This window comes from Pleurodeles waltl, chromosome 9, assembly GCF_031143425.1.
Source record: "Pleurodeles waltl isolate 20211129_DDA chromosome 9, aPleWal1.hap1.20221129, whole genome shotgun sequence".
Taxonomy (NCBI): domain Eukaryota; kingdom Metazoa; phylum Chordata; class Amphibia; order Caudata; family Salamandridae; genus Pleurodeles; species Pleurodeles waltl.
Window position 1 is genome coordinate 209,426,751 of NC_090448.1, and position 16,895 is coordinate 209,443,645.

The window sequence follows — 16,895 nt, forward strand, 5'->3', positions numbered from 1 at the left end:
AATAATGGGGGTTACTCTGGTAAAAACGTGATGGATACCCCATCCGCCAAACTCTAAATCGGGCCTTTAGTAAGGTTTTGTGCCCTTCAACGGTGGCCCAGCAGACTGCCAAAGTCTACTCTATATTTTCTCTAAAGTACTCAACCATATTTTTCTAAATAAATTACATTAAATGTGCTTTGCAAAATCTGAATAGCACTAAAGGTTTTTTAAATATTAGAAATGTATCTATTTCTTCTTATAGGAAAACAGCTGTGTCATTGACGGATGCTTTTGATTACACCGATGAACAGTTAAATTCTGCTCTTGGAAGCTATGATGGACAGGTATACCAACGCCTGTTTGAATGGGCTCAGAAAGCACCAGCAAACACTCAGGTAAGAACAGTGGGGGGGGGGGAGGATACAAGTGTGTGCTTGCCAGTTTGTGTATTTTAGTTAGAGGCTTAGGTCCCAAGGAATGCAAGAGGGGTTGTTAGTATTAGAGATTCAAAGAAAGTGTCAAGATCCACAGAGTATGAACTGGTGGATGGCCACATTGTGGGCTTGGAATGAGGGTGAGTGAAAGTTCAGGCTTGTTTAATAGCCCTATACTCAGAGTCCATATGCCAGTAAATCTTGTGGAATGGTCAGAAGTCATGACCTGTGCCCAGAGCCCAGGCAGGCTTAGTGAACTCTGGTGGACGGTGTGAGGGGAAGGTCTGTCCAGAAGCCATTAGCTGCTGTGCCCCGAACCTACTGTGCATGGCCAAGGGCTAAGATTTGTGGGGAAGGTAAGTTGGGTGCAGGATAAGCCTGGAGAACACACCATTCTTTTAGAGCCTGATGGTCACATCTCAGTGCTGAGATTGCTGTAGGAAAATGTATAGTGTGTGAAAGGCACGACCGAAAACATATTGCAATCACTAGATTTTGCTGAAGTCTTGCCTATCAGGCTCTGGGTAGTATGCATAGTGTCTGAGAAGACTGGCTTAAGGAAATTACCAGAACACCACAGATGCATTACCTCTGCACACAGGAGCCATGATTCCACAGCCTGCTCAGCATGAAAAGACTTGCTCTACAGTCTCCAGGCCTGAGAGACTGGTTCTAGTGTATGGTCTGGTCCATTGCAACACTCTGGCAGGTCAGTGGCACGGTCTAAGACTGAGCCTTTAAAGCCCTGCCATCCCTACGGGCTAGTGGACTGGGGGCATGACATTGTTGAAGAGCACACCTTGTGCTCAAAGGCCTCTGGGCAAGGCTGAGGATAAAGGGTACCTCCACCAAACTCTAGAGGCAGGAATACATCTTAACAAAAAAATGTGTTTAAGGAAGCTAGACTCTTCTAACACCAGTATTCTACATTAAAAAAATATAAAAACAATTAAAATACATTAGTTGAATGAATGATATGATTACTATCCAAAACCTACATACCAAAGATTTTCAATATATTGAGGTGAAATATTTAACTGTAACTCACCCATTTATTCGTCATGGCCTCAGTGATGATGTAACAGATCACACCATTAATGATTTCAAGCACTTCGCAAAGAAGTTTCTTCCATTTATGTTTGAATTTATTAGGATAGTATTTTAGGATTGCTTATAACTTGTTCTTTAGAGAAGAGTAAATGCATGCAAGTGTGATCTTGGAATGTTTAACCTTGACTGATTATCCGAGAGCTTCTCATAAGATTTCATTTTAAAATAGGGGACATTTACTTGAGGCCAAATAATGACATCGCACAGTCTTGGTGTTTCACCTTTCCATGTTAGGAGAAACCACTGCCCTCTAAGTGATTTGTCGAACTTGATGAAAACCATCAAGCAGCTGGTAACACATTCTAAAAAACAAACAAACAAAGGTTATATATATATATATATATATATATATATATATATATATAGTTATTTTTTTCCAAAGTGCTTTGACACAATGAAAAGACAGAAAGTAATAGACAGCAATAGAGTCAAACATGATGACAAATTGAGTAGAGTAACATCCGTATCGGTATCTGATTTGAGTTCAACCATAGAAACTGAGAGAGACTCGGAAGATGACAGAATGAATGTGGGACAGGTTAATATGTCAACAAAACTGCCTCTCATGGAGTAATTGGATTTTTTACGCCGGGACTGCCGCCAAACCTTGCAACAGAGGGGACAAAATTACAAAACAGACAAAGGAGCAATAAGAGACGGAGCAAATGCAGAAAACGCAAAGAGAGAAACATCATCAGAAAATGAAAATGGAAACGCAAGTAGAAAGGGCCAGTAATAAAACGGATATTAATTTACCAAATGTTACCCTCAATAAAGCTGAAATCCAATTGCTGTCATTAGGATTATCATTCGGTCCTGAGAGTATTTTTAGTTACAGTCAAACTAGAATTGATATTTTCAAATGTATATGCAAATTAAAACTGGCTAAATTGTATTTGAAAAGACTGAAAAAGAAAGTACATACCTCTAGGGCAATGACTGAGTCAAAATCAAATGCAAGGTCAATTACAATTGCTGATCTGCATTATATGCAGGATCTGGGGGCATTATTACATGAAAATTTGGATAATGAAGAATCAACTACTACACAGCAAATAGTTGAGCATTTATCGATAAATGTTTATGATGAAGTAGTGAGGCAGAAACATTTAAAGCCCAGATCTACATTTGTACCAAGTTCTCCGTGTTATGGTATTGACCTCTTTAACGAGAGGTGGTGGAAGAGGTGAAGAAGTTAAATCATACCACCTAGAAAGTGCACAGAGAACATAACTATCAGCAAGTGAGATGTCAAAATCTAATGAAGAAATTGCAATTGCACAATCAGGTAGTGATCTGCAATTCCGACAAGGGTGGCACCATTGTGCTATGACCACTTGCTGATTCTGTGGAAGAGGCATATAAACAATTGAACGATAAACAATGCTAGATTAGATGTACGTTTACAGCATATAAGGGATATTAATGCCAAATATCAAGTCCACCTTTGAACATGGAATTAAGGTTTGCTGACTCAAGATGAGTATTCATTCCTGTGTAATGACTTTCCGTAGTTATCATTTATGTATTTTAAACCCACGATCCATAAGAATATTTTTCCACCACCGGGCAGGCCAATAATTTTGGCAAGCGACAGTACATCAAAATATATTGACTTTCTTTTACAGGAATATGTCCATACTTTACCATCTTTTGTGCAGGTACAGGAGATTTCTTGAAAAGGATTTATGATATCCTGTGGCATAATGAATATCTGTTAATGACACTTGAAGTGACTTCTTTGTACACAAGTATAAATCATCCTGACTACCTACGGGATGTAGAGTATTATTTAAGGAGCAGACTGCTGAGATTATATAATCATAGTAGATTGTTGTTACCACTGAATAAGAAGAGCCTTTAAAATAATTTCTTTCATTTCAAAAAAGAGATATTTCAGCAGCTATGCGGTGGGGCGAGTTAGAAGAAATTGTAGCTATAAGGATGATTTGGAAAAATGTCAAGCTGAGGTGGGAAACAGATTCTTAGCACGAGGATATACTAATAAAAACCTTTTATGTGCAATAACTAAAACCAATTTGAAAAGTATGGAAGCTGTTTTGTTTGGAAAAAGCACTAAGTCCAAAGAGACCAACGTTAGATTGATCTTAATGTATAGTAAACAAAAGAAACAGCTCAGGTCAATTATTAGAAAACATTGCTCTTTGGTTCAAGACAACCCAGGCACTACTGTTTCCAAGTCACCACCTATTACATTTAGAAAAAAACCTTAATGAGGGATGCTGCGGTTAAGAGTAATCCTGAAGTGGTGGAAAACAAAGTTGGGTCTCTCCAAAATGTATTTCATGTAGAGTCTGTAATTTTGGCATTAATACTACTAAAAATACTACACCATTCCGTGAAATACAGCAAAACATAACAATTTTTTTCCCACTGTAAAACTGAAAATGCAGTATATGTAATGGAATGTGATTATGGGTAAAGGTATGTTGGCAGCACCAAATTACAGGTTCACAAAAGAATTCTTCAACATTTCCAACGTAGATACCACATACCGAGTAGCAACGCATTTCAATGAGTGTTATGACAATAATCTTAAGTATTATGTCAGTGATGAGGCCCTGGGCGGATGCGAGGTGGCAATTGGAATTGCTTACTTAGGCAACACATTTTAAATTTAGATTGTAAAGCTCCACACGAGTTGAATTTGGGAGAAGAATTGCACGTATGTTATGGGATTAAAAAGTGTTTTGTTTTTTTGTAGGCAAGTACATGAATAAAGGTAACAGAATTTTAAAAAATATTTAATGGAGCATGGCGGTAAAGAGTGCAGTTTTGTTTTTCCCCATTGCACATTCTGAGATTTTGAGGTAGCACTGATGTCGGGGGTTTATTCATAAGTCGCAATGGGTTTAATTAAGTTTATGTTTATAAGGCATGGGATTGTGCAATAAATAAGCAATCTGAAACTCAGGGATATGTTGAGGTACTGTAAATGTAGATTTCATCAGTATTTTAAGGTAAAGTCAACCCATTATAGGCACAAATAGGTTTTATAACAATGATACATGGGTCAGTGCAATATTGAATATGCTGTAGTGCCACAGTAGACCATTTTAACATAGTGTAGGACCCCTATGATAAAGCCTGCCACTATTAGTGGGTGAGGGCACTTTCAACCTATTTATGGGTTCCCAGAGAGGGTGATAATCTTTTATTCTTACCTCCTCATCCTTTCTTGTAAATGAGGTAACATCCGCTTTGGCACAGCATAATGGAGAACAAGCTATGGCTGCAGTATTCCTGCTCAAATGGCAACATTAAACTGTAGATAATATAGGGGGTGAAAATCTAACCCAAAACCAAGGCAGTATAAAACAACAGTTACAAGTTTCTCATGAAACAGTAAATCTAGTGACAGAAAATCACTCATTGGAATTTAAATCACTCTATTAGTCCAGTGGATTACAAGGTGTTCTAAATCAGCAGAGTCTATTAGGAATAGTAGCATCCTGAGCTCAGCGTCTACAGTCAATCTCTTGTTGGTCTGTTCATCGCTGACAAAAGCTCCAATTCAGATTTTACCTAATCAGTTTGGTCAAAGGAGGAGATCGGATCTAAGATTTGGATGCCCATTCGGAGGGTTAATTACTTTAATAAACAACCATTTTGATCGTAGTTGCAAAGAAACTTCAACTTCTCCAACCACGTCCTTGCAGCAAACATGAGTAGCTAATTATTATCATTTATTCACCATCTACAAGGAATGATTTGGCAAACCTCATGAGAGAGTTGGGTGAGTTGAAGATTTAAGTGAGCATTGCAGAGATGGTCCCTGTGTCGTTACTAGTGATTTTAATGAGGATCTTCTCAACATATTCCTAGAACTGAACTTGTGCTAAGACAGTCCAAATGAAGGCTTTTCGATCCCTCCGCCCATGTTCCAAAGAAGCTTGAGATCTTGTACTCAGTCAAACTCCTAATGGAATCCGGTCTCCATTGTCTTACTAACGACTTTCCAAATGATTAACCCACTGAAGAGACATTTCTTTCAACAAACACGAGCTGTACAATAGACTTTTCTGTCCTCAAACTTTCAGATGTGTGCAAACTATGAAATCGTATCCAGTGGAGAAAGCAATCATAGCCCTCAGGTGATCATTTTAAAATGTGCATCCTCAAGATTCCAGAGACTGCCATCCTTGCACCACTCCATTAAAGCTATTTACAACAAAATGAAAGTTTGGAATCTGACCCTTCCAAAGAAAGTAGCCACACTAGCTACCATTCCAAAACTTAGTGAAGAGCTGAAGGAACTCTGAAAAATCAATCGACAGGACAGTTAGTGGATAAGAACAAAGGAAAAATGACTAAAACCATCATCGATGACTTGTCATCACAAACTCGCAGAACCAACCATCTGCCTTGTGGCAAACAGTTTTCCTATAATCTATTTAGCAGAGTGTTAAGTAAAAAAACAAAATAAAAAAAATAGATCCTTGCAACATTTGCGGACTACTCCCACAAAGTACAGATCGTTCTGAAGACATTAAAATACCGAAGCTGGCTATACAGAAGAACTGTTAAGAAACTTAAAGTTGCTGAAGCTGATAAAAAGTGAGCCATACTGCACACGTTGATCATTACTAATGATGTACAAAAATGCTAGCACTCGGGGGTTGGGGCTGAGGACCAGCTCTGCGTCATACATACCAGTAACACATTATTATTATTATTTTTTTTTTAATCTTTCTTTATTGCCATTTTGGGTCATCAGTAACAAATAAACACATATCAAATCTGTTTAAACATCAGCCCCTCACAGTTGCCATTCAATGGTTCTCCATCCCAATTTAAACCATAGAATAGAACAGTAAACAAAAAACATAATAATACAGATATAACATCCTAATCCCAAACCGCCCCCCCCCCCCCGCCCTCTCTTCCATGGAAAAAAACTCTGGTTACCATCAGCCTTGCTCCAAAAGAATTACCTCGTCAATGAGACAAGTCCTCCCTGACAGATATCTTAATATACGATCCTCTGCCCCCTTCCCAGCCCTATGCACTTCAATTATTCTCATCTGCCTGCAAACTCGTACCTTCCCTGGCCTGTTCCATGCTTGCCATTAATGCCACCCAAGCCAATAGAATATCAGGTGCCTTCTCATCTTTCCTCATTCTCAGTAAATGCCCCTCTCCTGCCCCAGCCCATTCTGTCATATCTCTCCACCAAGCTTCCTTGGTTGGGGATCCAGGGGTCATCCAGTGGATTTCAACCCTCTTTTTTGCCACTATAAGACCCAGCATAGCATACTGTCTACTGAGTTTCTTTTCTGGGTTATCCGGGAGGGCTGCCAACCGGCATTTATTGATGGTAGATGGAATATTCCACCCTGTTGCCGTTTTAAGCTGTAATATGAATGCACACCAAAAGTGAGACACTTTTGGGCTGTGCCACAACATGTGCAGGAAGTTGGCCATTTCTTCATGGCATCTGATACACAATTCTTCTCTAGTGGAATAGATGGAGTGAAGGCACCATGGGGAAAGGTAGGTCATATGAATTAAATTGTATTGAATACCGCCACCTTCCAGACCCCCACCCTGTGTATCTTAGCCCAGTCTTGTGGGGAAATGGGTTCCTCTGTATGTTGTTGCCATGTGTCCTCAATCCGAAGAGGCCTCAATTGTCTGTTGGAGCAAAGTACTCGGTATATGTTTGTGATAAGCCGTCACCCTCTCCACCACCACCAATGTGCCCATCACCAGCAATGTGACCACGGTGTGTGTGGGTTCAGGTGCCTCTGGGAATGTCAGTCACAGTTGCCAAGTTGTGGCATCTGCCTTAGTGTATTGCAGAAACTGTCCTATGCCAAGACCGAATGTCTTTTGCACCTCCTGGATGGTGACCAAACGTCTCTTCGGCAGCAGTTCAGATAACATTATGCGCCACCCTCCTGCCCCTTATATCGACTGCCATTACTTGGGCTATTCAGGTGAACAGGCGTACCAACAGAAGTCCACATCAGGGGCGTATGACGCCCTCAAACATGCGTTTCCTGAAGTAGGGCTATTACTACCCCATATCTCCCAAAATATGCATACAGTCTGTTTTGCTATACAGGATTGTTCAAACCCTGTACTTTCCAGATTAATATCTTATATTTCATACCTTGATTTACCATCTGCATGCAGTAGACAAGCTTTGTGTGGAAGCGGATTACAGTAATCAAAGCTGGGTACATTCACATGGAAGCGTCCCCTCTAAAATATAACATGCATATAAACGTATGTCTCATTGTAAAACCCGCAAGAACAAGATAAAAAGGAAAAAGCACAAAACCAACTATTAACATGTATACGCAATCCAACTCCCCCCTCCCTCGGGATGCAGCCTCTGAGCTCTCCTGCACAAGTTGCAGTCAAGAGTGCAGTACACCCTGCCCCAGATACCCTCCCTAAGGCAAATGTTAACTATTTAAAATACAGGAAAAGAGAAAGTGAAATATCTTGTTGGTGTAGAAACTGACCAGGTCTCCACTAGTCGCAGGCCCACAGCAAGTGCTCTGCCAGTCATGGCAACCCAGACCTACCTGTCCCGAACATTCTCAAGTCATCCCAATTTGGTATTCCACCTGTGTCCTCAGAGGGTGTCCCATCGGATGTCAGCAACCCACCACCACCAAGAGCAAGGAACCCCTGAAAACTACTGCAGCAGCAGAGCCCTCATCAACCCCGCTCTCCTCATTTATTCTTGATCAGTGCTGTTCCCTCAGTGAGGGACCCTGTGAGTTGGCTCAACGGAGTATACGAGTTCCATGTCTCGCTCATTGCATAATGTTCCATCTTCTGCTACTAGAATCCTGTCTGTAGAGCCTGTCGGAGCTGACTTCTCCAGCTGTGATGAAGATTTATCATGGCAAGCAGATCGCCTAGCTCCTGCTCCCCCAGGTTCACGCCACTCTAAAAATTGAGTTCCCTGACTCAATCCCAGTGTGTCCATTCTATCCACACCATCCTGTGGACTGTAAAAAAAAAAATGCACTTTATTGTTGTGTTGGACCTTTAAGCGTGCCGGGAAGAGTAGACTATATTTGATGCCATGTTCCCTCATCCTTCTTTTGGGCAAAAATGAGACCGCACACTCAACAAATGATCTGAGGTGGGTCATTGTAGTCCAACTTGAAAATGGTACTAACAACCCAGAGAGGATCCTATTCATGAAAGAAGAAAAGTGGAATTTTAGCCTATTGGCTTATAAAGCAGGGTTAAATGACAATATTCCTTGGAATACAGCCCTGTAAATAACATGCACATTTTTAAATATACGGGCAACGTCCTAAACAATGCATCGTAAACAACGCAGACTTTTCCCATGCAAGTGGAACAAGGCTTGCCTTTTTCCTCTGCTTTGACCATGCATGTGCCAAACTACCCATATGTGTTGTTAAGGCAGAGAAAAAGGCAATGAACAGTCTAGTGGATTGGGAGAGGACGCGGTGAGGTAAGTGGGGCTGGGGAAGGGTTGTGGGGTCGTTTTTAGAGGTGGGGGTGTATTAAGGGTTTAGGGTGGGTGTGGAGGGTGCGGTCGGGCTATTTTTTTTTTTTTTATTTTAGGGGCAAGAGGCGGCGGTTTTGGGGACGTTTACTTTTTAGGGCTTCGGGTGATGGACTGGGTAGTTTATTTTTTAGGGGCGGGGTGGGAGGTTGGGGAAGTTTAGTCTTTGGGGCTTGTGGGTGGGGGTGAGGCTGTTTATTTTTTTAGGGGGGGAAGGTTTAAGGAAGGGCAGACGGAGGGAAGAGAGAAGAGAAGGATCGGGAGAGGACGCAGTGAGGTAAGTAGGGCTGGATTTAGTTCCTAGGGCAGTGGGGGGGGTCAGGTAGTTATTTTTTTATGGGTGGGGAGGTGGGGCAGTTAATTTTTTAGGGGTGGGGGGAGATTTAAGGAAGGGCGGAAGGAGGGAAGAGAGAAGAGGAGATGGATCGAGAGAGGACGAGATGAGGTAAGTGGGGCTGGATTGGGGGTCATTTTTAGTGGGGTGGAATTAGGGCTTAGGGTGGGTGGGGGGTCGGGTAGTTTGTTAGGGGTGGCAATGGAAGGGGTCAGGGTAGTTTGTTTTTTAGGGCTTAGAATGCATGGAGGGTCGGGTAGTTTAATTATTAGGGTAAGGTTTTAGGACTCAAGGCGGGTGGGGGGGTGTAGGGTAGTTTTTTTTTTTTCTCAGGGCTTAGGGTGTGTTTGTGGGGATCGGGGTAGTTTACTTAGGAATGGTGAAGGTTTTAGGGCTCAGGGTGGGTAGGGGTGTCAGTAGTTTAGTTTTTAGGGGCGGGGAAGGTTTTAGGACCCAAGGTTGGTGGGGGTGTCTGGGTAGCTTACTTATTAGGGGTAGGGGTGGGGGATTGGGGTAGTTTTGTTATTAGGGGTGGGGGAAGTTTTAGGGCTCATGGCGGGTGGGGGTGTTGGGGTAATTTAGATTTTCGGGGCAGGGGTTGGGGTTGTTTTTTTTAGGGGCTTAGGGTGGGGGGTATGGGTAGTTTAGTTATTAGGGGTGGGAGAAGGTTTTAGGGCTCAGGGTGGGTGGGGGAGTCGAGATACTTTTTAAGGTTTAGAGGGGGATTGTATGAAAGAACCGTGCATGTCGTTTCCACATATGCCTTTACTAAGCATGCTTTTACAACGAAATTCATTGAATGCATTCATTGGTCATGGTACATTAATTAGATTGGCTTTGGCATTTTCCACTACTCTTACTGGTTTGTTTCTCCATCTCACCACGCAGTACATGATCTACAGAAAAAAGGGCAGAAAAATAAGCCCCCTGCTGTGAATACACAAAAGATAATGAATTTGTTGAGGTGCAGGTGCTTTGAAATAATTTTAGAGTTCGGTATTCCTGCTCCTTTCTCCATTGCACTTTGTAAGAAACTTCTACTGTTCTGTAAACGAGAAGCACCTTGGTACCATTCAAGCTAAATTAGTGGCACCAAGGAGAAAACAGCTAGCTGCTTTTATCGCATTTGGCTTATCAGATTTCATAGTCACCACACACACTTGTTGACTATTTACTTAGTTTTCTTTAATTAGCATATTGTGGTAATTTCTTCGTATCAGTGGTTTTTCTCATATTTTCCTGCCTGTGCTCCTTATGTTTTTTATCAGGCTGTCAGTTTGTTGCTGTGCTACGCTTTCAACTTACTTTCATCCCTTGTTATTGTTGCGTACTTCACAGTAGTCTGAAAGCCTAACGTATGTGTCTCCTCTTTACATCCAGCCTCCCAGTTCTGTCTTGCCCTTCTTTTCTTTTTACTTATTTCCAAATGAAGCATTTATTGTACAGGTCATTGACCGGAACGAGTGGATGACTCATGGTAGCGCCCAACCTTGACTCGTCAGCTTAAGATGCCCACGTTATTCTTTCTTGTATGTGTGTGTAAGGCCATTATGCATGCTTGTGTATTCAGGAGCGTTTCCTATGCAAGTGTCCGGGCAATATGGACGTGTGTATAGAGCATTGTGTCCTTTTTAAAAGTGGTTTGTAAATGTGCAATGCTTGTTTACAATTAAAATCCTCTTCAGTTAGATTTCAAAAAACAAACATGATGCCTTGTCAAGGGCTTTTAAAATGAAAGATGTCCTTCAGCCATCTAAAGAAAGTTGTTACATGTTTCTATTGAATTGGATTCATACGAAGCACATGACTCTAGAGGATTGAAGGCTAGAGAAGCAAAATGCCTTTTTAGAAAAAATGTAAACAATTGTTTTTCTAGCTTGTTCTGTGCCTGAACTGAATTTTTACTACAGCTTTTTAATCTGTGCTTGCATTTCTTTTTGCAGGTGAACTCTGCCTATGAAAATTACCTTAGACCTCTCTTGCAAAGTACTCCATCAAAGCTATGAAGTTACAGGTTTTGGTTTTGAAGAAGTCGGTATCTGAAGCTCAAAAACAGCACATAGTACTAATGTGTGGATTTTAAAGCTACAAAATAAACAAAACATTGAGTATAACAAAGAATTATATATATGACTATTGAAGTAATTAATTACAAACTGAATTAAGTGTAAATGTGAACCTTTTGTCTTAGTTCAGTAACAAAACTATGTTGGTGATGGCGAATGCAGATACAATTTAAAACAAAAGAATAATCCTCCAATGCCAATAGCTGATGGACATGCTGGTGAATTAAAAGCTATACATTCTGCAAATTAAGCAATTTCTTTTTGATATCGAAATCACAGTCTGCTAAGAAGATGACAAATTGTGCTGGTGTCTCAATGGCTGGTAAAACTTCTTGATTCACTTGTCCCAAACCATCCAGTAGCATGACATATAAATGTCTAAGCTTTAAAAGGATTCTTGTTGCAACTTCAAGATTTCTATGTATAGATAATAAAGATAATTTTTTTCACGACTGACACATGGTGATTAATGATTGTGTGCGTAAAGAGGTTATTAAACCTTTCATGTGTACAATATTACGTGAACAAATATCTTCACTGTGTTTGTGCAATCTACATTTCAAAGCAAGACCTTTAAAGATTAGGTGCAACTGGTGGGTAATTACTACATCTTTCAAGTCAAATGAGTATAAACACTATTTTACCAAATTCTCTGCTTTACAGATCAAATGTAAAAAACAGAAGCTTGCGATGTGTCCTCTCCAGTCAGGGGTCCTTCTCTACACGCCTCATTAATGACAGATTCTGCAACTGCTTCAAAGGTATTACAGCTTCTTCAGTTCGGTTATATAGTGTGTGATGGAAATCCCAGAGATCAACATCACATCTTGCAAGGGTACTTTCTGAAGTTCCATCCCTAAGATGGTCCAAAACAGAAATGTCTTCACGTATCATTAACAATCAATTTGAAGGAGTATTATTAGTCTTATTTTAATGTCAGACATTCAGTTCATAGCAGGTATGGTCTGTACATCCTATTTTCTTAACCTGCACGTCTATTCGGATTTGATAACAAATAACTTTTTTAGACATGTATAGCAAGTCTCTACACAGACTTAACAAACCAATTGCACACTTAGACAGAGCAAAGCAAAACTATGAAGAAGTACTTGATTTCTACCCTGCCCCATAATTTAAAATGGACAACTTTCAAGCTTTGACTTCTATATGTAAACCATCTATACCTTAATATCCCTTTTACAGTATTAGGTGTGACTTTATACTGGAAGTTCAGGTATAAGCCACTTGAAGTTTATCTCCAGATTATTTTATTCTGTAATACTTTGCAAAATAATGGTTACCATAAATTTGTTTATAAACACTATAAGCCCAATTTACAAAAGTAGTTGTGTATATATACACCTACAAAACATACTGCAACACAAGAGTGCAGATTTATGACTTGTGCCCACTCACAAATCTTTCCAGAAGAATGCCTGGAAATGACAAGTTTCAAGGCATGATCCTGGGAATACCAGGAGACTTTTTCACATTGCTATTTCACCAAAGCAGATTTATGCTTATAGTATAGTTTTGATTGGGGAAATCAGCAAAATGTGTCATATCTACTAATATATCCATCAAGAGGTATTTGTAAAGTGCTGCTTATCACCCAAGTGGGTATCCAGGCGCTTGCTGCCAATCTGTTGATAGTCGAAAAGCCAGGTCTTGAGTCCCTTCCTGAAGTTGGTTAGTGATGGTGCGGTGCGTAGGTGGTGTGGGAGGGCGTTCCAGGCATTGGCGGCAAGGTGGGAGAAGAAGTGTCCTCCTGAGGGGCATCGTCGAATGCGTGGGATTCGGGCGAGGGCATGGTGTGTAGAGCGAAGGTTCCTGGGCGGTTGATGGAAGTGTAGGCGGTGGCTGAGGTAGGTGGGATCTTGGTCGTGGAGGGACTTGTAGGCATGGGTTAAGTGTGAAGTGACATCTTTACTGGATTGGGAGCCAGTGGAGGTCCCTCAGGTGGTGGGTGATACAAGTTCTCTTGGGTGGGCTGAGAATCAACCTTGTGGCTGCGTTCTGGATGGTCTGGAGTCTTTGCTTGAGTTTGGTGGTGGTGCCTGTGTAGAGTGCATTGCCATAGTCCAGTTGGCTAGTGATGAGGGCCTGGGTCACTGTCTTTCTGGTGCAGACAGGGAGCCATTAGAAGGCTTTGCAGAGTGTGTGGAAGCAGGCTGAAGAGATGGTGTTTACCTGATGTCCCATGGAGATCTTACTGCCAAGGATGACGCCAAGTTTGTGTGCGTGGTCCTTAGAAGTGGGGGTGGGTCTGAGTTCCGATCACCACCAGGAGTCGTTTCAGAGGGACATGTCTCTGCTGAAGATCAGAAGTTCTGTCTTGTCCATGTTGAGCTTCAAGCAGTTATCCCTCATCCAGGTATGTATGTTCTTCATGCAGTTGTGAAGTTGTTTTTTGTTCAGGTGGGGTCTGCTGAGATCAAGAGGACGAGCTGAGCTTCGTGGGCGTATGAGAGGGTCCGTGGTGCACAGAAATGCCCATGCTCCACCCATGTAACTCCTTCACAATGCAAGGTAACGTAAAGCAGTGTAATGCCCTTAATTATGTTACTTTTTTTTTCTTCTTCAAAGCCATGCAAATCAGGCTCTATATGGCTTTGTAAGTACCAAAATAGATTTTGCATCGGGACTGCACCAAAAACACAACCCTGACTCAAAATCTTAGTTAATCTGAACCTTGAAATCAACGGCCTTCTAAATTATGTTTATATTACGTGGCGACCAGCACACTAAGGAAAAAATGTTACCACATTTTTAAAGTTTTTGTTCATTGCTGGGCATGTAAATGTATTAAAATTAATTTCCCACCAAATCTAATGGAACCTTCTTTTGAATTGATTTTAAACCTGGTTTTCTTCATTTTTGGTCATTTTTTTTTTTTTTTTTAAATAAAAGCCACTTTCAACTGGTTGTCATTTTCTTTGTTCAAGAGTTTAAAAGAAATTGTAGATCTTTTAATTCTTTTAGCTACTTCATTAACTTCTGAAAGTGTAGGATTTTTTGCCTGTGCAGCTGCTCTTGTATTGTTTTAATGTAGCAATCCATTATCAGGTGTTCACAAATATATTGTTCAATTATAGCTAGCTGACAACACTCTCAATGAGGCAACCAAGGGGCCTATTTACAAGAAAGTGGCGCATCAGCTCTGATGCGCAACCTTTCTAGTGTCACCCTGCGCCCCTTAACGTCACCATAGTAGCACTGCATTTACTGTACAGAGCATCATGGTGCATGTTAGCACAATAGCGTAAACATTTTTTATGCTATTGTGGCGCTTTGCTGGATTAACACCATTAAATTATGGCGCTGGTCCAGCAAAGCATAGGTAGACCCATAGGTTGATGTGGGAGCGTCACTAACGCATGTCCTGAGCAGGTGTTAAAAATTATGGAAAAAATGGTGCAGTAGAATCTTGTAAATTTCACTATGCCATTTCTTTGAACCTCCCTGCGTGGGACAGCCCCCTTGACTACATTATGCCTGGGGCAGGCATAATGTGGCACAAGGAGTTACAAAGCAATGCAGTGCTTGCATTACGTCACTTTGTAAATTAGGCGCACGGTGGGGGGGGGGGGGGCTCCTTAATGCCACCCTATCTTAAAAAAAGAAAAGACACTAGGGCGAAGCAGGGGGGTTGTAAATATGCTCCTTAGCTCTCAAAAGGTTCACTCATAATTGCTATTTACAACAGAATTAACCAAGAATGTGCGGTTCTTCAGTAAAGCCCAATCTTAACCTGCCAGTCGCTTTCAGTGAAAACATCTTAGTCTTGTGATTGAACACCATGTGGAGGACTAATTGGAGGGAGATGATCGAAAAATTCTTGGGCCTCTGAAATCTCCTGGATTCTGTAATAACGACAGTAGAAGATTACCATATTGTTGCATGTTTCCAAATTACCAAACTGAAGATAAAATATGAAAACCTAAAAAAAAAAAAAAAACACATGGAGTGTGAATGGAAAGAAAAGAACTAAGTATGAGAAATGGAAAATAAATCACTGTATTCTTGTTCACAAATATTTGTAATCTAAACCCAAAAATGTCAACAATAAAGTTCTGACCAAATTTTATGAAGCTACCAAAATTCATTATGGTGGCATGCACAGCATGTACGAGCCGGGTGGTTTTTGGCAAGATGTGTGCTCTGGGCTGCCAATTGCATGCCAGTGTTGAGAAGCTGGATAAAAGAGGGCCTGCAGGTACAGTGTGCCAGGATCTTGTGGCTCAGCAGAGAATGTGCGCAGAGCTGCCAGTCACATCACCTTTGGCCAGGGGCGGTTTCTCCTTTAGGGCTGAGGGGCTGCGCCATTCTAAACAAATCAATGCATTTAAGTCTGGGCTGTCTGTCCTAGGCTGCCTGGCCAACTTCACCTTGAAGCAGGAGACTGAAGCCAGGCAGTAAATCAACTTTCTACACTGTGACGCATGATGCAGGGCTGACTGCTCTAAAGCCAGTGCTGCTTTTAGCTTCATGGTTTCGGGTGTCTGAGTCTTCATCCCTGTGTTAGGGCAGCTGTCTGTCATTCATAGGCACAGACCCAAGCACATGTGATTTAGTGCCTTGGCTTCGATAATGGTAGGGGTTATAATGGTAATCTTGAGTGATTTTTATTGTACTGAGACCCCTTGTCACACAAGCCTCCCTCATTGTGACACCCAAGGCCCTGGCTGCAGACCGCTGGAAGTGGAGCTGCTGTATTTGTTCCCTCCCAAAATTGATCCAAAAGACGATTGGGGTTCTTTTCCCCTGTGAAATTGATCCAAATATTGGAGTGAAGCGCAAGGGGAGAAATACGTGCTCATAATAAAGGCAGTTAGCTGCTGTATGGCTTTAAAACTAGCCCAATCGTCATGCCCTTAGCATTAATGCCAAAAAAATGGATTGATATGCAAACCATAAATGTTAAAATACCAATTTACTACCTCTTTTATTTCACATGATTTACTTTATGTTGCATTCACCTAGAGAGTTAACTGTTTCGTCATGATCTGTTCCTGTGCTTTGTATTACTCTTGTATAGTGCACACTGACTTGTGCCAGGTGTCTGAGGAGCTTTGATTGAGAGCACTGGCGCGGAGGCTGAATCCAAGCAAAGTGCCTGTCAGTGTGCTGGCGTCTCTGCAGAGCACACAACAATGGTCACGTATTTCACTTACAATTGAAATTCAGTGTACATGTGAGTGAAGGGGGTGCACAGAGGTCAAAATATTTAAAAGGCAAAAGGAAATAAAATGCTTAAATGTGAAAAAGTTCAGCATATGTTTGGGGTGGTAAAATGAGGGCGATGCAAGGAAGTGCATTCAGGTGAGAGTGAAAAGAGGGTGCTGAAGAGGAGAAAGTAGGTTGAAAATGTGCAGATGGATAAGATGTGAAGAGAAAAAGGGCAAACAAATCTAACATACAGCACACATAACTGAAGGCCCTACTCC

At 41.3% G+C, this 16,895-nt stretch overlaps 1 protein-coding gene across 1 annotated transcript in view; it reads left to right on the plus strand.

Moving 5' to 3' along the window:
* The window catches only part of ACOX2 (acyl-CoA oxidase 2), a 256,635-nt gene extending 244,735 nt beyond the window's left edge, over positions 1 to 11,900 (plus strand). The window contains exons 13-14 of the mRNA XM_069206549.1: positions 245 to 377; positions 11,326 to 11,900. Of these exons, the coding sequence (XP_069062650.1) occupies positions 245 to 377; positions 11,326 to 11,388 (196 nt within the window). The 3' untranslated portion in view covers positions 11,389 to 11,900. The remainder of the gene's footprint in view (positions 1 to 244; positions 378 to 11,325) is intronic.
* Positions 11,901 to 16,895: the final 4,995 nt, after the last annotated feature.